Raw genomic sequence first — 20,567 nt, forward strand, 5'->3', positions numbered from 1 at the left:
CTGCAAATACACAGTGGCACTGTCGTGCAAGCTGTGGGCCTGTCACCGGCAACCTGGCTACATGACTTCCAGAGCCGGCCAAGGTGCAAAGCACCAACTGGCTGAGCACCTTCAGGTGCGTCTGCGTGGTGGGTCCAAGGCCCTGCTCAGGCTGGAGCAGTTGGAGCAACAATGGCAGCTCTGTTGCTCACTGAATCTGTGCTGGAGTAGCACATGTGGGCAGCAGGACCGGTGGCTGCCAGGCACAGCTTCCCATGGTGGGGGCAGGGTTTGCTGCCCAGCTGCACAGCACCCAGAGCCCACTGACCTGGGCCCATTGCTCTCCAGGGAGGCCCGGTACTGCTGCAGAAGTGGTGTTGGGAACGCCTCTGGACCACGCAATCTCCTCCTGCCAGCCTGGATACCAAAGCAACTGGTGAATGACTTGGGCTATCAGGAGAGGGGACTGCAAATCCTGTGGCGTTTCCACACACTCTGCTTTTGAAGACTCCCCCAGAACCCCCTGTGTGGTGGAAGTAGTCATGTGTGCTTTGTCCTGGTTGCCAGGGCAATATACACTTGTGCTGTCCTTAGTACCTCCCAAATCCTCCCCCATTTCTGGCAGATGTCCCTCCCATTGCAAAATGACGGAGAGCTTGGAAGATAAAGTGAAAGACTAAAATTGTTTTTCACTTCTCGTTCTGTGAAAGTGAGGCAAGATAGGAAGAATTAGGGAAAACTAACCAGTGGAATGAGGAGGTTAGTAGGACAGCACAGGCAGATAAGCCCCTAGCTTCTCTCATCAGAATCCCCACCTCCAGGCATGATCAAAGGAAAACAGTTATGGTAGGAAAAACTCCTTTGGTGACCCCAGAAGTAAACAACAACAAGGACTGGCTACAAACATTAATCCAAAATGAAGGAAACATTGACCAGCAAGAACATAAAGGGGAGATAAATGGTGATGTCGGAGATTTGACTTGGAGTGGTAAACATAAAATGCAGTAGACAGATGATGTGCTGTAGAATTGTATACCTGATACTTGTAAAATTTCACTAACCGATGTCACCCCAACTCAATTTAAAAAAGTAAAATGGCACCCTTACTCATACCACAAGTAGAAGGGGAACGGGGGCGGACAAACGCCATGACACTGCTAGAGCACACCATTGTAGGGAAAAGACCCTCCTCCCAATCAGAAGAGAAAGTCATAATTTGGTGCTACAAAATTCAGAAACAACCCCGTCTTATAAACACATGAAATCCCAAGAACAGACCACACCTCATGAGTTCATCTGCCCCCACTCTGGGACAGCCAGTCACAGGCTCAGCCTTTGGCCCTGTCCCAGTAACTTAAGTTCTACGTAAATAAAACTTGCTTTTCTTCTAACTCAGACTGTTTTTTTAATTCTTTCCTGCATGGGTCAGGCACCTCAAAGACCCATACTGTATCAGGGCGGGGTCCCCTCAGCTCAGAACCTGTCTGGTGACATAAGGAGCTAAAAATTATTGAATGAATAATTACAGGCAAAACCTCATCAATTCAAGACACATAATTGTCCATTATGAGCACAAGTCAGGAAGTTTCTATTACAAAGGAACAAAGAAAGCAACAATAAACAATTAGATGCCCTGTGACTGCAATGATGGTTATAAAAAGCAAATTTAAAATGGATCTATATTGATAGGCCACCCAAGACTTAGAGCTTAAAAGTTAGAGAAATATAAGTGCTCTATATGTGTAAATATTATAGAATACTAAACATAGTGTCTTGGACTTCATCCTAAAAACATGGGAAAACCCACCAGGAAGTACCCTGACATTAACAAATCACAAATAATTAGAATTACACATTAAAGTTACAAATCTTAGACTGTAGAACATATACTAGAATAACATCAAAAGTAACCAAACAATAGGTTTTTGTAAACATTTAATTTTACAAATAAGGACAAAGAAAGATGCATTTGACATATGCCTGAGTGTGTCATAAAATTCAAATTCTGCAGAGCATTTGAAAAATTATATCAAGGCTGTATTTGTTACACTAGCTTGAATTTACTTTCCTTTCTAAGTACCAGTAATCATGAATATAAGAAGGAATGTGAGTGTAAGTGGAGAAAGAGACATTTATCAGGGAAGAGAATCTGGAGAAAAAGGGAGTATCTAATTTACAACACAAGTTGTTTTATACCTTTACTGAAGGCTTAATTCCTTAATTGCAGGTGAAATTTTCGGATAAATGATAAAAGGAGAATTTTATGAGCCCCACCCGTCATTGCTTTTACCTGGCATTTTATGTGACTGCAAATGACTTCTAGTAATCCTGGCAAAAGTCAGCATGCAATCAGGTACGGGCACTTTACATCTGTGCATCATGTAGTAACCAAGAAAACTTGAAAATGATCATTTTTAGACACTTTTGTATTACAGATGTATTAAATTTTGATTCATAATATAGATTTTTATTGTAGGTTCATGATTATAAGTCAGTTCATGTTAATTGCTTAGAAATTCATAATAACAACCTTTTTTAAAAAAAGTTTACTTCAGAGTTCCTAGGGTAAAAATTACTGATGATTTAGAATGAACTACACACAACTTCCTGAAGTTAAAGAACTACCCTACTTATATAATGGACGCAAACTGCTGCATCTGTTCTAAAATTTGTGTTTTAAATAAATGAGAAGAAAAATAAACTTTATAAACTTTCAGTTAGAAAACAGGAAAATTTGCAATATAATATTTAAAATAAATTTTATTAAAGAATTGTGAAATCACATAAACAAGATTATATATTACTTGAAATAGACACGCTTACAACATCTAAACATTTTTATTATCATTTGAAAGTTTGATTTGTTTTTGATAAAAATTGAAGACAATCAAATTGAGGTAAATGCCCACAATAAAGAAAAAATGGTGTATCTCTATTTGGTGCCTGGTTTATTCATCAAATGGTTAGAAAGAACCCAAGGGATAGGGCACATGTGGGGAATAGACAGGATTAGGAAAAGATTAAATTTTATTTTTTAGACATGAAAACAATAAGGAATCATGTGTCCGTGTTTGAAAATAAATTTTATATTTTCATTTGAGTCTTATTTCTGTATAAAATATTTTAAAAGTTTATATTTGAATAAAAATACAGATTTGAATTACTCTAACGAAATGAACAGCCAATGTTAACATCTGTCCATACATACACATTTCTTCCAGTTTCTTATTTAAATGCCCAGATTATCTTCTATTCGGACAACATCTCTGGCAAACGCCATAAAATTTGGAGTTACAGTCTTCGGAATTCACTTGATTTCATGTTGTGACAGCACAGCTCATGCTATCAGTTGGTCCAATAACTGAAAAGCTAGAATATAAAGGGTAAACTTTAGATAATTTAAACTATAATAATAGTTGTATTTATTAAAGTTTTCTCCAGCCGAACTCATATAGGTAACTCCTCATCAAAATGTTGCAGAGGTTTTCAAATGGACCCTTCTGGTGATGCCAATGACTGTAGTTGGTCACTCTTGATTTGCTTGCCCTCCAAGCCCCTCCCCTCATCCTCGCACCTACCTGAATGTCCCTCTTATTTGAGTAACATCAACATAGAAGCTCAGACTTGAAGATTAGAACCATCCCTGTTCATTCCTTCCCTCTAAACTCTTGCCTTACGTACATCAGCAAGTCCTGGGTATTCTTTCCCCAGGTAAGTTCTCATATTCATTCACTTCTAGCTTGGGCTACTGGTACCTCTCCATTATATCTGGTCATTGTCTTCTAACTAAACTTCAGTTTCAATTTTACTTCCTGTATATTAATTTTCCACATAGCAGCATAAATAATTTTCTTTGAAAGGTAATTCAGCCAATGTTAGAATGGCCGCAGCCTGAAAGGCGCCAGTGGCATACAGGGAAAAACTGAAGTGTCTGTTATCAAGGGAAGCAGAGGCCATTGTCCCTTTTCTAAATCCTCCCCGCACAGAGCCACAAATCCAGCAAGCTGGTACCATTTTGAGATTCCGTCAAACTAGCTAACACTGTTTGACCTGCCTTGGAGACCCCCAGAGTCTCTGCCCCACCCAACATATGGGCCCACCCAAGCTGCTTTCCCATGTAAGTGGCTGATCTTGGTTCATACTTCATAACTTCCTAAATTCTCTCAAACAAGCAACAGCCAGCCTCAGTGAGCCCCCATCCACTCTACCTCTTGCTAACTATCACCGGGCCCAGCACCTCCAGCTTAGATTCACAGCTCGGCTTTGCCTGGGAATCTCCAAGCCCAGCCCAAGTAGCAGCCATCTCGGATTGCTCTGTAGTTCAGGCAGGGTGGTCCCCAGGAAAACACAGGTCGGGGAAGACCTTTGCCTGCACCACCTGGGAAACCCCAGTGGACAGCTACAGACCATGTTGGAGCACCACCAACCTGCCCTTGCACAGATGATCCTCTACAGGGAGTGGAGGTTTGTGGAAAGCAGTCACAGCCAATCATTGCAGCTGACTTGCCTGGTTAAATCCCTCCCATTGACCTTCCAACAGCAGTCAAAACTCAACTACCAGAGGAGTGTGTACTCAGCCCACACAAAGGACGTATCTTGAGTACCCATCTTGGGTGCTAAGGGAAGCTGAGCCAATGTACCTTTAGGACACCTACTATATTAGGTCATGATACCAAGACAGGGATTCAAAGCAGCTGTACCTAATACATAGAAACAAACACAGGGAGGTTGCCAAAATGAAGAGACAAAAAAACATGGCCCACATGAAAGGACAGATGAAAACTCCAGAAAAATAACTAAACAAAATTGAGGTTAACTAATGTATCAGATGCAGAGTTGAAAACACTCATTTTAAGAGGACAAAGGAGGAAAAACTGGGACAACTGTAATAGCATGATCAATAAAATAAAAACAAAGATGTGTTGCCCTAACAATATCTTGATTTCCAAATTAAAAAAAAAAAACAACCAAAAACCTACACATTTCTTACTAATTTTTTCAAAGACTACCATCAAAATAGGTCCAAAAAATTGAATAACACTTCATGTTTTACTTTTATATTCATGAAAGATGATGGATAGTAGGAGTATAAATATCCAGATTAAAATGAACAATCAGTCCATGGCTTTTGCTTTCACTTGCCAGGTCTCTGGTGCTCTTTGCCAAGTTTAACTGCCCTAGCAGTGTAAATTGCAAAGAAAATGAGGGCACAGGGGAAAACAGGTAAATGTACATGACACTTAAGAATTATGCCCTGGCTGGTGTGGTTCAGTGGATTGAGCATCAGCCTGCAAACAGAAAGGTTGCTGTTTTGATTCCGAGTCAGAGTACATGCTTGGGTTGCAGGCCAAGTCCCCAGTAGGGGGCGCTTAAGGGACTACCACACATTGATGTTTCCCTCTCTCCCTTCCTCCCCCTTTCTAAAAATAAATATTTTTTTTAAAGAATTTTAAAGCACTCTTGCATACATTACTTTCTGTTTTTCACACAAGAACATTGTAAGAGAAACTTCTGTTATCAATAAGCTTGAGAAAATTTTCTAAGGGCAAATTTTTTAATTTAAACCTTTAAAAAAAAAGTTAGCATTTATTGAATGTTTATACGATAGGCACTATTTATAGTAATTTAAAATATTTTTAATTAAAATTTTTTATTATTGTTCTATTAGAGTTGTACCAGTTTTCCCCCATTGTTCTCCCCTGCCCTGCCCACCCTCCCACCCTTTGCTCCCACAGTAATCCCTACCCTGTTGTCCACGTCTATCGGTCATTTATACTTATCCTTTAACTAGGCCCTTCCCTTTCTTTTCCCCCCTATCTCACTCTCCTCTTCCCTCTGATCTCTATCAGTTTGTTTCTTGTTTCCATGCCTCTGGTTCTATTTTTCTCGTTTGTTTGTTTTGTTCATTATGTTCCTATTATAAGTGAGATCATAGGGTATTTGTCTTTCGCCACCCAGCTTATTTCACTTAGCATAATGCTCTCCAGTTCCATCCATTCTGTGGCAAAAGGTAGGAGCTCCTTCTTTCTGCTGCATAATATTCCATTGTGTAAATGTACTACAGTTTTTTGATCCACTCATTTACTGATGGGCACTTAGGCTGTTTACAGCACTTGGCTATTGTAAATAATGCTGCTATGAATATAGGGGAGCATAGGTTCTTCTGAATTGGTGTTTCAGGATTCTTAGGGTATGGTCCCAGCAGAATTGCTGGGTCAAAAGGCAGTTTAATTTTTTATTTTTTTGAGAAAATACCATGCTGTTTTCCATAGTGGCTGCACCAGTCTGCATTTCCACCAGCACTGCACTAGGGTTCCCTTTTCCCCACATCCTTCCCAGCACTTGTTATTTGTTGATTTGTTAACAATGGCCATTCTGACCAGTATGAAGTGGTATCTCATTGTGATTTTAATTTGTATCTCTCTGATGCCTAGTAATGTTGAACATCCTTTCATAAGTATTTGGGCCCTCTGTATGTCTTCCTTGGAGAAGGGTCTGTTCAGGTCCTTTGCCCATTTTTTTATTTGGATTGTTTGTCTTCCTGACATTGAGTTGTATAAGTTCTTTATATATCTTGGAGGTCAAACCCTTGTCTGAGGTACCATGGGCCAATATATTTTTCCATACAGTTGGCTCCCATTTCATTTTGAAGATGTTTTCTTTAGATGTACAGAAGCTTTATAATTTGACATAGTCCGATTTGTTTATTCCTTCCTTAATTTCCCTGGCCTTTGAGGGTGTATAGGCAAAAATATTGCTGCATGGGATATCTGAAATTTTACTGCCTATGTTTTCCTCTAGAATTTTAATGGTGTCATGGCTTTTGTTTAAGTCTTTTACCTAGTTTAAGTTTATTCTAGTGTATAAGTTGGTGGTTGAGTTTCATTTTTTTGCATGTACCATTCCAGGTCTCTCAGCACCAATTTTGAAGAGGCTATTTTTTACTCCATTTTATGTTTCTGCCCTTTAGACAAATATTAATCAACCATAGAGACATGGGTTTATTTCTGGGCTCTCTATTCTGTTTAATCAATCTATGTGTCTCTTCTTATGTCAGTACCAGATTGTTTTGATTACAATGGCCTTGTAGTATAGTTTGATATCATGTACTGTGATCCCTTCTACTATGTTCTTCTTTCTCAAGATTACAGAGCTATTTGGGTTCATTTTTGATTCCATATAAATCTTTGAAACATTTGTTCTATATCTGTGAAATATGTCATTGGTATTTTAATAGAGATTGTGTTGGATCTATAGGTTTCTTTGAGTAGTGTGGACATCTTAACGGTGTTGACTCTTCCAATCCGTGAACATGGTATACGCTTCCATTTGTTTGTATCTCTTTAATTTCTTTCTCAGTGTTCTGTAGTTTTCTGAGTACAGGTCTTTTACCTCCTTGCTTAAGTTGTCCTGTAGCTCCCTTAAACCCTCTTCATTCTTTTTGAGTCTTTTCTTGTTTTGTTGCTCCGTCAGGGAATTTTTTTCTACCTTTTCCTCCAGCTCACTGATTCGATCCTTTGCTTCATCTAGCCTGCTTTTAATTCCTTCTACTGTGTTCTTCAATTCAGATATTATATTCTTCATTTCCTCCTGGCTTTTATTGATAGTTTCTATGTCCTTTTTCATGCTGACGTATTTCACAGTAAGTTCCGTGTAGCCTCCCTGTAGTTCTTTGTAGTTCTCACTGAGCTCATTGAGCTTCTTTATCACCATTGTTTTGTACTCGATGTCTGACAGTTTATTTGCCTCTATTTCATTTAGCACTCTTTCTGGGGATTCCTCCTTTCCTTTTGATTGAGGGTTGTTTCTTTGTCTTCCCATTTTTAGGAACTTTTCTTGTTTGTTTCTGATTCTTAGATTGATCTGTTTGACTTCTGGTCTTTGTGGTATGACCTTCTATTTTAGGAGACCTGTAGGGTCCCTGTGGGAAATCAGTCTCCTTGATTTCCTGAACTTGATGCTCTTAGGATGCCTTTCATGCTCTTTTGTTAGCTTTCTGGTTGTAATTGGGTTTTGATCATTTGGATATTTTTTGGTGGGTCCTTTTCTCTAGTTGGCTGACTAAGAGTCAGTCCATCTACCATGTCCTGTTGTGCAAGTGTTGTTAGAACCAAACCACAGAGACCAGGAAACAAATCCACACCTGCAAAAAAAAAAAACCCCACCCAAAATCACACTATCAACAGCAAATGAGTCCATATTAATAAGGGTATAAATAGAGTAAAATTATTCTAATAACAGAGAAATGAATATGAGATGACTGAAAGAAAAATGATTTTGAGAGGGTAGAGGGAGGAACAATAATAAGAGTAGGGAATTGGGGCAAAGCAAAGAGAGAAAGTAAAATTTACATTGTAAATAAAAAAGGGAATGAAGAAGGCAGAATGGAGCAAGAAAAGGGAAGTATATAGCATTAGGTTTAAACAGAAATTAAAAAAAAATATATATATATATATAGCAAGAGAAAGATATATAGAAAAATAAAAAAAATAAGTAAACAAATAAAAAATAGGAACCAAATTGGAAGAAAAGGTCCACTACAGCACTATCAACAGATGAGCTGAGATTAATACATGTGAGATGGGAATAAGAGGGGAGAAAAGAAAGAAAGAAAAGCTTCAGATATGTATGGAAGAAAGGTAAGTGATTTTGAGATGATAGTGGGAGAAAGGATACTAGGAGTGAGGAATGAAAAGCAGGCTAAGACAGGGAAATATCAAAATCAGAGATGAAATAAAGACAGAGAAGAAAGCAGAATGGAGAAGGAGACAGGAATGGTAAAAATCTGAGATTTGAAATACCAAAATAGTGAATATCTAGAGATAAAATTGAAAAAAATGCAAAAACAATTACACTATGCATAACCAATGAGTAAAGACTGATAAAGGTGGAGAGGGAATAAGGGTATTTTAATGGTGGCAAAAGAATGTGAGATGGTCAATGACAGGAAAAATGGTTTTGAGAGGCGGGAGGGTGGAGAAGTAGTAAGAATATGGAATGGAAACAGGTCATAGCAAGACAGAAAACATTTTAAATGAAAATAAGAAAAGAAGAGGGTAAAATGGGGTAGGAGAAGAGAGGAGCAAATTATGAGATATGAAATAAACTATAATATAAAATCTAGTGACAATATGCACAAATTTGAAGGACAAGAAATGAATGCTAAAAAGCTATGCAGGAGACATAATATCACACATCATGAAGAAGACCATGGTGGAATTCATCTTGGTTGCATCTAGTATTTACCACTGTTTTTTCTTTCTGTATCTAGCTCTGGTGATGTCAGATCGTGTCCTAGTCTGGCCCTAGGCAGCCTGTTCAAGACTACCAAGGATCCACAGTCTATGGCTGACTCCTTCAGGTGTTAATCTAGTCACGCTGTACTCAGCAGTCACAGGGTTGGGCAGAGTAATTCTTGTTGGCAGGATTGCTATTGCTTCCCCGCAGGCTGATGCCACTTGGAGGGGAATGGTCTGCCTTAGCAAAATGGCTCATGAAGTATATGGGATGACTCGGCACCAGGATCCTGGCAGCCGCTCCCTCAGTTCTTTCCGCAAAGCCACTGTCCCCAGTCTCTCCTCAGGCACCTCTAGTCCACTCTGATCCTCCTTTGCCAGAACCCAGGATAAGTGGCCGCAAATGAAATTTTATGTGTTAGCCCTTTAAAAGGCTTCTGTGACTCTAGCAATCTGTCCCTGGCATAGAGAAACCCTGCTGCTTTTCACAGCTGGGTATTATCTGGGTTCTTTTGGGGCTCTGGTGCTGTAGCCTGGGGAAACCAGATTGGGATTTAGACCTCACACTTCTCAGGTGGAACCTCCTCGCCACTGAAATATCCCTCTGGCACTTCAGCTGTCGTCTGTGGGAGCCCACCCATCCCTCTTGCATCTCCTCCACACTCCATACTAGTCATGTTGTGGTGAAGCTGTCTTCTGTCTGTCCATGGTTATAAGGCTTCTTTCCTGCTATTGTTCAGTTGTTTATTCCAGATGATTTCTATACAATTTAGTGGTAATTCCAGATTGGTCCTGGGAGGAGGTTAGTGTAGTTTCCACTGACTTTTCCATCTCCTCAATTCACACTTTCTGATAGCAACTCATGAGACATTTTTACATATTCTACGTGCTTTTATTTGTAAATTTATGTTATTTTTGCATTTACTATCTAGAAAATATTTGTTTCAATATATTTTAATGAGATTCAAGTCAGCTTAATAATTTTTAAAATAACCATTTTTTGACAATTCATAATTTCCAAATGCCATAATGAATACTTTCTAACCCAATTTCTCAACATTACTGAATGTTAAAAAAAAGAAGAGGAAGGAAGAAAGGAAGGAAGGAAGGAAGGGAGGGAGAGTGGGAAGGAGGGAGGAAAGAAAGAAGGAAAGAAAGGAAGAAAGGAAGAAAGAAAGAAAAAGAAAGAAAAAGAAAGAAAGAAAGAAAGACAAAAAGTGGTAGAAACAAAAAAGGAGAAAAATAATTTGAAAAGAAGTGAGGCAAGAAAGAACAAAGGTTAAAAAAAACCTTGGAAATCAAGAAAGCTTAATTAAAAATACTTTTCTATAATTAAAACAGCATCATTATATCATCCTTCTCCCTCAAATAATAACTTACTTTTTTTGTTCCACAAAATGGTGTTAATTTATCCACATCCATTCTTTTCTTGGGGGCATAATGTATAGTCCAATCCAACTAGGCTGTCCAGGTTTTAAACTATTCTGTACGAATTCCTACAGAAGGAATAGTTCATTCATTCATTCAAAGACATGTCAATGTCTTCTACAGAGTAAGGCATTATGCCAAGCATTAATGAAAAAGTAAATAATTATTTCTTTCCTAAATAAGAGCTTTCTTATAATAAACAATAGTAATTAAATTAGGGCTAATGAATGTTCAAATCAATGACTGTAAGTTACCCACACTTGTTAGAACTACACCTAACAATTCCTCCTTGAGCACTTAGATCCCATTTTTGATTCCTCACCAGCTCTTTCAAATTGTAAATCACTGGCAAATGTGCCTGAAGCTTTGTGCAGTCACGTTGGCTCTCATTCCAAGTTTTAGAAGAAGTTGAAAACTTGTAACACTTCACTTGGTTCAACAGCCAGTCATTTTGGCACATACAATTATTTCCTGAAAGAAAATGTAAGAAAAATTAATTAAACTCTACAAAGTTGATAAACTTTGTACCAGGGCAAAAGTTGTTAATTCTAAATAGTTATATTTTTGCAAAAAAAAGACTCAGGATAACTGGATTCTAATTTCACCTGAACAAGTTCATAGGTGTGTGCTAAGGGATGTAAAATAAGTTCAAATATACCTCCCAAGTTAAATTTGAGAGGAGCTATTTATTTACTATTATTAGTGAGAAGGAATCATTTGGACCAAATGATTCCTTTAAGTGGATGTTGATAGACAGGTAAATAAAGTACAGTTCAGAGCTGCAAAAATGTATTTAAAAAGTTCAAATGATCAGTGTAATATGCTAAACCACCAAAACATGATTCAAAATGTGGATGCCAATTATCCAAAGAGCTATTAGAGTTAACTTAGCTTCCAGCCTTATCTTCTATAAAAAGAAATATTATAGGGATGAGGATGGAGAAAAGAAATTTATTTAGCCACACTTTGTATAAATTCTCGTCTCAAATGTTTTACATAATAATAACAACAAACACATATAACCATTATTGTGGGTTTCTAAGCACCCAGCATATATTTAGTTTTTAAAAATAACTTTATTAAATAATGGAAAATGTTAAATGACATGATTGAAATATAATCAGAAAAAAATCCAGAGTATGAGATATTATATGAAACCATGACCCATTTTTTCCAACAAATAAATGGCAAAGAGAAAATAAATGAAATAAAGAGGACCTGAAGATTAAGAGATTCAAGAGACACTGAGACATTTTAAGCATATACATACAACTGTGGTCTTCCTTCTGATTGTGATTCTAACAAATCAAAGGAAAATAAAAAGACATTATAATTCTGACTAGATAATAGATGTATTAAGAAGCTAATACTAATTTTGTTAGGCATTGTGGTAGACAGAATTCTAAAATGGTTCCCAAGATTCCTGCCCCGTGGTGTACATGGTCTGTGTAATTCCTCCTCTTTGAATGTGGGTGAGACCTGTGAATAATATGGGATATCACTTCCATGGTTAAGTTTTATTATATGTCAAGGTGAAGGGATTTTAAAGACAAAAAAAAAAAAAAAAAAAAGAGTCCCCAGTCAGTTAATTTTGAGTTCATGAAAAGAGAGATTACTCCAGGAGGTCAGGACTTAGTCAGGTACAAGACTTTATAAAACGGACTAGGCCTTCCTTGAAGAGAGAAAGAATTCTTATTGGCTCTGAAGAATTAAATTTCCATGTCTCAAGAGTATATGTGAAAGTACAGATGGCAAGGAAATTCAGGAGCTTTGAGCAGTCCTGGGTGAAAGCCAGCAATAAAGCAATGATCTCAGACTTACAACCACAAGTAACTGAATTTTACCAACAACATAAGTTTGCAGGGGGAACCTCAGCTCCAGAAATGTGTGTGGTCTGACAAACATCTAAACTATCCCATGAGACCCTGAACAGGGGACCTAGTTAAGCTGTGCCCAGTGGTAAATGTGTGGTAATCTATTGTACATCAAGAGAAAACTAACACAGGAGTTTTAATGATGTTGTGATTGTGTTAAGCACAAAGAGTCTTTAACTGTAAGAATCATGTAGTGAAATATTTAAATATTAAATGGCATGATATCTGGTAATTGCTTTAATACAATCTAGTTTGGGAGTGTGTTAAAGGAAGAGATATAAGTGAAATAATACTGATTATATACTAACAATTTTTGAGGCTGTTTGAAAGGTACCTAGTTTTACTTCTAGTGTTCATAATAAAAATCTAAGAATATAATAAAATAAACTTTCTAAAGTAGATGTTATTATCACCCCCAATTTACAGATGAGAAATTGAGTCACATATTGAATAATTTTCCTGAAGTCATAACAACAGATAAATAGCAGATACAGTTCCAACCTAGTTGTCTCTGCGGGCCATCTGGTCAACTAATGCATCATAATGCCTCCATATTATATTACCTTGTGTATTAGGGAAATTGAATGAACAGAGAGGGAAAGAGAGAAACTTATTTCAAGGAATTGGCTCACATGAAGAGCAGGTTGGCAAGCTAGAGACCTCGGGAAGAGTTGATGTTGCAGCTGGAGTCTGGAGTATGGAGGCCAAATCCCCTCTCCCTTTGGAGACCCTCAATATTTTTTCTCTTCAGCTTTCCAGTGGATTGAATGAGGACCAGTCATATAATGGAAGATAATCTGCTCTACTTAAATCTACCTGGTTAAATGTTTATCTCACCTAAAAAGTACTTTCACAGCAACATCTATGTTAGTGTTTGACCAAATATCTGGGTATCACTCATGGCCTAGCTCAGTCGACATATAAAATAAACCATCACATCTGGTTTAAACTGCACTGAATATTTACTATGATGTGGTTATTATATACCCATTTTAAAGTATAGTAAACCTTATATTTAATTTGTGTGACACATTGGTTGAATTTTTTTATTCAAACATAAAATAGCGCATACCAGACAAAAACATATTACCTGCTTGACTGTTGACATTTACATTCTTTGAGAAATCCATTTTTTTATCTGTATTCAGTGCAAAGAAAAAATATAATGAGTAACATGAAGAGCAACTTAGGTATATGAGAATAAAAAAACTGAATGTATTTATCTTCTATTAGGCACCTACTCCTCTTCTTCCCCAGAATTAGCCACTTCTTCTTATATTTTTATTCTGTTGAATGCTAATCACAATTCTAAATATTGTATGCATTCTTAAACCTCATACCTATTGCTTCTTTGTATACTATTTTTGATGTTATTTTATTTGTTCCAGATACACCTTTTGTATCATATCAAGTGCCTTCAGCTTCTTAGCTGCATTATTCATAGATTGTTTTCATGCAGACTAAATTATTTGCTTTTCTGGAACACAGAACAGCTGATAACCTGCAATGTCTTTTCATTACATTCTTGGGCTAGTTTTACTATGTTTAATATTAGCAATGCTCCTCCTTTATTTGTTCCAAAAGAATGCATAGAAAAAATTATATTAAACAAGTTAAATGAAGTTCAGAACTACTACAGTGGTGTCATTTTATATATATTTAAAAATCTGATGCCAATTTGTTTCTTTTTGCCTTGGGAAAAAAATTATTCTTTATGTAAACATTTAGGATTGTATCTTACCCATTGCATCCTGAAATATAAGGAGGATTTAGCTGTCTGTTGGTCTACCTGTCAGTCTGTCTATCTCACCTATTTATCATCTATTTATTATATCTATTTTTGAATTTTATTCTGAATTTAGTGGGCTGTCTGTTATAAATTGAAATTCCTGGTGTTTTTGTGTGTTTGTTTGTTTTACTGAGACTTTTTAAGTATATATATTTTTATTCTCTCTCGTGTACTTTTTTCCCCTCTTCTCTCCTGGAAATTTGTGAATGATAGTGTTCTTCCTGGGACAGTATGTTGGGGTTTTATCTCAGATATTCTCTATTTAAAGGCCCAGGAAATAGCCAAATCATGCAATAACCCAATATACAATTCTCCGGTCCCCTCCAGAACCAAAACAAGGAGACCAATAACTATTGCACCAACCACCACTCGTAAAAGAGGAGCCCCCGCTTGTTCTAGTTATATAGCTGATTGTTTTAAAAGGATTTTGTTAGCCTTTTTTGTTGTTTCTTTTTTTGACATAATATGGCACCAAATACCGCGGCATGAGTGGAGTAAGAAGATGTCTAGAGAGCAACCAAAAAGAACATTTTTTAGAAAGTCTTTTAGTTAATTACTTTGCTTTAGACCTTTCCTTACACCCCAGTCATCTCTGAAAACAGAGTCCTGCCTGGGTTTTGCTGTGAGGAATGCCTTCCATCCCCATTGTTGCTCTTTGTTCTTTCAACTGTGGTTCTCTCCATTGATTAATTCAATAGCATTATCCCATCTGCTTTTCAGTTTTATAAATTTTTCTTTCTTTCCACCTCTGTGCTTTTAATTTATTTTATTTTGTTATCTTTTACTGTTCTAATATGGAATCTTGGGAAAGAGCAGATAGAAATATTTATGATCAATACTTTGTTTTGAAGTGAAAGCCATGAAAAATATTTTTAAACTGGTCAAAGTACAAGCACAAATTTAATAGAAACACAAATATTAAAATTGTCACTAACTTATTAGAATTAAAGATCACTATGAAAAAGTACTGTCCCCATTTATATTTCATCAATGCGTCAAATTTTACTGATTTCTTGTAAAAAACATCTTTCTCTAAAAGAATGATGATTGCACAAATTATGTCATTTTACCATTTATATTTTACAGGGAGGAAAACTCAGTCACAATAGATGAGTGGTGGCCAGAAAATATCATACTTGGTGCCCAGAAAGAAACCATTTGCTCCTGAATTTAGGGTCTTTTAAAAAAAGTTTTAATATTACAGTGTAGTCAATATCTTAAATTACTGGTTAAGTGATGCTCATTTAGATAAACTCATAAAAAGAAATAGTCACCTAATATTGAATGTTAAAGAAGTGGAGAATTTCATATTATCAGTAATTGATTTTAATATGAGGGGTGAATATATTAAGGGATGATTGGTTGACAACTTCTCAACCAAAATGCTATTCAAAGTACAGGAGAATTATCTAAAGGAGAATATTTATTTGATCTTATAAAAACCTGACATTTTCTATCATTGTATTAGGAAAAATACAAAAACAAATATAATTGTCCAATATAAATAGACCCTTTACTTCTTTGTCTCCTTTAGAGAACTTGCTTTAGGGCTCGTCTATATTTAGACATCTCATTGCAAAGGCCCCCAAAGTTTATGTTCCATGTTGACATTATATATGGCATTACCCATTTTAGCCTTACATTTTCAAGAACTACAGTTTAAAGAGAAACACAGAAAACTGTAGAACCATGTGATGGTCTGGTTATTTCGGAAAAATGAACACAGAATACACACATTAAATATGGCTTCAGGGGGAAAAAAAGGCGCAGAAGTCCACCTTAAATGGTTTCCAAACAGGTCCTTTTTTTCTTTAACTAACACATTCATACATTTAAATTATTATTTTTTCAAAGTGATGCCGATGAGCACATAATAGTCTGTAAAAATACATCACTGATTCTTTTAATAATATTATAAGTCAACCTTTTACTAGAAGTTTTTTAAAAGATGCATTATAAATGCTTATATTTGAGTGCTTCTTAATTTTTCTTAAATTTAAAATAATTCTGTAACATGACATATGAGTGGAAAGTTTAATTTACCAATTTTGGACTACATTGTGGACTTGATTTTAATATTTAGAAAAATTAAAGATCAATTTATCTTCAGAAAGTACAAAAATAAGTAAAAACTCCATACGCACTTGAAAAGTTTAGGCCAATCACTGTCATCATGAAAATAAGGATCCCAATGCATCCAACTATCAAAATACAATAATACAATAATACAATAATAATATGGATACAATGCAAAATCTGAAAAGTTGAGATTTTTTTTTCATGAATTTTAGAACTCTTGTGACTATCCACTTTAGAAACATTTTTCTGCCTTGCTTTGTTATTCGGTAATGTTTCAGATTACTTAAAATTATTTATTTAATTAAATATATATAATCTATAATATATAGTGTTATATATGCTACATACTAATATATAAAATATAACTTAAATATATAAAATTTATATTATATATAACAACATTAATATAAATATATAAGATAATAATATAAATCTAATATATAATACAAATCTAATATAAAATAATATAAATATATTACATATATACATATATGCATAATAATTCATAGTATATAAATATATGCACATGTAATATTCTATAAATCATATATATTCTATGTAAAAATAGAAATTATATATAATATATGATAATGCTGTATAATACTATTATAAATGAAATTGTTTTTCTTAATTTCATTTTTGGATTGCTCAATGTCGAGTGTATATATATGTTATGTGTATTATTTATTTTAATGACTCACTGTAAAAAAATAAAAGAAGGAAGGGAACATTTATTGAAGTTCCACTATGTACCAGTCACTGTACTGGGAATATTCACATGTTATCTCACCTTTAGATATGACAAATTGTGTCTCCTTGGCTTTGATGTTTTGGACAGGAATCAGTGTCAGCCTAAGCAGCATAGATCTACAATTAATGCTGCTTATATTGAACTTTAGCCATAGAACTACCCTGGATCAGAGTTAGCAGGAATGACCTCTTTAAAGAGAAATAAATGGGAAACCTCCAGAGACATAGGAATATTATTTAATGTAATCATAGGACTATTATTTAAATCTTGAAGAATTCTAGCCAATTTGTCTTGCCTAGTGCCCAAAGGAAAAGCCAAGTAACTTAATACTCAGATAATTATTCCCTAGGTTTTATTGGTTTATAAATAAACATACATTTAATTTCATCACTGTAGTTGTATATTTCACAAGTCATTCTAAGTCAGCAATTTCCAACTGGTGTGCCGCAAGAATTTTTAAAATGCTTAATACCTGACATTTTAGTCAGGGGCCTGACCTCTTTTCCCTTAGATTGTCAAATAAAAAAAATGACAACAGCCAACACAATAATAGCCATTCGGTGTGAATGAATCAAAATTATACCTATTTTTTGTCAGATGAGAGAAAACTACTTTTGGTGTTCCACAGAATTTTAGTAACTATTTTATGTGTTCTATGAGATGAAAAATGTTGAAAATTGCTGTTCTAAGTCATAATAAAAGAGTTCTCCTCAAATCTTTATGTTTTATTTCAACTGATCTTTATGGACTTCGTGCATCTCTTTATAGCACATAGTTCCAGGATGTGCTATATGTTGTAAAAAGTTTTGTAATGTACCCAATTGACACTATTACAAAATAAATATGAAGTGTGTTTCTATTTTTTTCTTGCCTGTGGATATATCTGCACTCAAACAAAAGTGGAAAGACCTTCTGCTTAACTGAAAAACCCTCAAAATGTACTTCTGCAAGTTCTGAGGGCATACCTATCTTAGGCATATTTATCTGACGTTAACTGACCCCATACTTACCAGGAAGAAAAAGTTTTAACTCATTGCCAAATCATATTATAGATATAAATTTAATATTACTTTACCTAAGCTACAGTGTGCATACTATGTGCCAGGTGAACGGAGGGCTGAGAACCTTGAGTTCCTGCATTGGCCCATTCCAGAATTGCTGGACTCCATGCCATTGGCATCCACGGGGCAACATTAAGAAATGCTCTATGAGACTTGTTATCATCACTGTTGCTAGAATACTACTTGTATTATTATATCTGTTTTGTGATGGGAAATTTTTCTTTCTGGATTTAGTAACAAGATTAATTATATCCACCTATTTTCCATAATTATATTTTTATTATATTGAAATATATAATTGTGTTAAGTGCTGGTGAGAAAATAACAGGTACTATGAGAGTAGCAGTCCCTATTTTGCTCTCTAAATAATGCTCTAGTTGCTAATCTGTCCTCATGGTTTTACATGTTTTACGCACATCAAATCTCCAAATTCATCCCTAAAATCTCAGCTCTCTTTTCAACTTCAGCTCCCCAACTTCCTATGAACATCTCCTTTTGAATGCTTTATTAATGCTAAAAGTATTTTTGCAAACTCTCCCACAAGCCAGCAGTTTTATTCACCCAGGAACTATCAGTATTTGTTTGGTTTACTCATGGCTGTAGCATTTTTCCCCCCTTTTTTCTATCCTCAACTTTGGCCTCAGACTTGCTAATTTTTTCTGACATTTTCCCTGATCTAGAGTTTGGTTTTTACTTCAGTTCTTATACTCGTCTAATCTTTGCTTTGCTTCTAATCTTGTTTGGTTAATACTTTTAGTCTACTGTCATTGTAGGTTTTATACCCATCTTAAATAGTAGGTGTAACTGTCTTACAATGTATGTCAAATAACTGGTTGGATTACATTTACTCATCAGTTATAAAGAAGCTTAGAAACAAATTTGTGGCAGGCAAAAATATGTTTACAGTAATGTAATTTTTGCTTAATTACAGGTCTAATTCATGTTCCTATCCCTATTCTTCTTTCCCTAATAATTTAAAGGACTGTTATCCTGCATTTTATGTACCTAACTTCAAATTTTATATATCTTTACTCATCTGTCTATTACAAAGTGATTTATACATTTTTTTAAAAAGTTGATAATTTAGTTTAACCACTACATCTGTGGGATTTAGAGTCCAATTCAATTTAATTCAAGTCCAATGATCCTGGTTTTCACTACATCAAAATAAATTACTAGTGAAAAAGGAAGTGTTAGTTTCCTACTATTAACACCATGAAAAAGACCTTGGGCTTTTTCCATCATGTTTATGGAAAAAATGTTGAATTTGCTGGATGTAAACTGGGATAATACATGAAGATGTACAACAAGGGTCCATATGGCAGAGCTGTGGTTTTTCCCAGCAATTCTAAAATTTTGGGTCCATGTCATCCCAGCTTCTATCCTATTTTAACAGGACTACCTAAAAAATTGATTATAAGCCTACTGGATTTAGACATCGTATGTTGTATATTAATCTTGCCTGTAAACCTGTAACAGATTGCAAAGCAAAACAACCTTGACCAGATACAACAGTCCTAAATAACAAAGAACGATGTTCTCTTTTATTTTGCCCTTTCTCATTCCCAATAGACTATTCTGCCATTCCATGGCTCCTTTGAGAAGATTAGTAAAATGCAATATGTATACACAAAAATACTTTTGTAAGCTGTAAAACACTATGGGACCTTTGCTACTCCCACCATGAGCACTAGATCTTTACTTCTCAGTATTGTAAGCATCTTCAACAGACACCGTACCCAAATAGCTGCTTCAAGAATCTTATGTTTTGTAGGAGGAATAATTTTTTGTAAAAATGCTACCTTTTGACTCTTCACTTGAAAATTACCTTTATATTCTTATTATACCACATTGAGGAGATTATATACTATCTCATTAGCATTTCTCTGGCTCCATGTCTGCAAAAGTACTGTTTTTTGCTTGTTGGTTGCTGATGCTTACCTGAGTCTAAATAAACTAACTTTTACAGCTTATGACCATTTTTTTTAAAGTCCCAGAATAGAGTTAAATTTAACACTTCAAAATTATTCAAATATAATTGTCTTCCTAAGAGAATAATTCAATTTTAAACTGCAGTCTGATTGAGGAATAGCCATATTCCTACCTTTAGATCTCTGCCTGTACTTGAAATAGTTTTTTTCCATTCAGCATCATGTAGCCATCTTCAGCCTCCATCTCCTTAAATGTTTTCATGTGATATTACCCAGAAAAGAGTAAAAGAAAATGGAGAAGAGTTTCAGCCTTGGATATTTCTCTTAGCACAATGTACCAAAGACTAAAAGAAATCCAAAAATAGTCTAAAACCACACAGGATGTGTTGGTGAATAAAAATGGATAGACATGTTAATTTCTGGATAAAATTCTCTATGC

General features: G+C 35.4%; 1 protein-coding gene across 1 annotated transcript; it reads right to left on the reverse strand.

Annotated features, from left to right (window-relative positions):
* Positions 1-3,221: 3,221 nt before the first annotated feature.
* On the reverse strand, positions 3,222-20,390 carry KLRF2 (killer cell lectin like receptor F2). The gene is given in 8 exon segments (XM_054590831.1): positions 3,222-3,348; positions 10,596-10,711; positions 10,966-11,114; positions 13,608-13,655; positions 16,451-16,517; positions 16,519-16,562; positions 20,302-20,335; positions 20,337-20,390. Coding segments are annotated over 8 exon segments (639 nt in total).
* Positions 20,391-20,567: the final 177 nt, after the last annotated feature.

This window comes from Pteronotus mesoamericanus, unplaced genomic scaffold (assembly GCF_021234165.1).
Source record: "Pteronotus mesoamericanus isolate MK-2021 breed Mesoamerican mustached bat unplaced genomic scaffold, CSHL_Meso_final scaffold_21, whole genome shotgun sequence".
NCBI classification, from domain to species: Eukaryota; Metazoa; Chordata; class Mammalia; order Chiroptera; family Mormoopidae; genus Pteronotus; species Pteronotus mesoamericanus.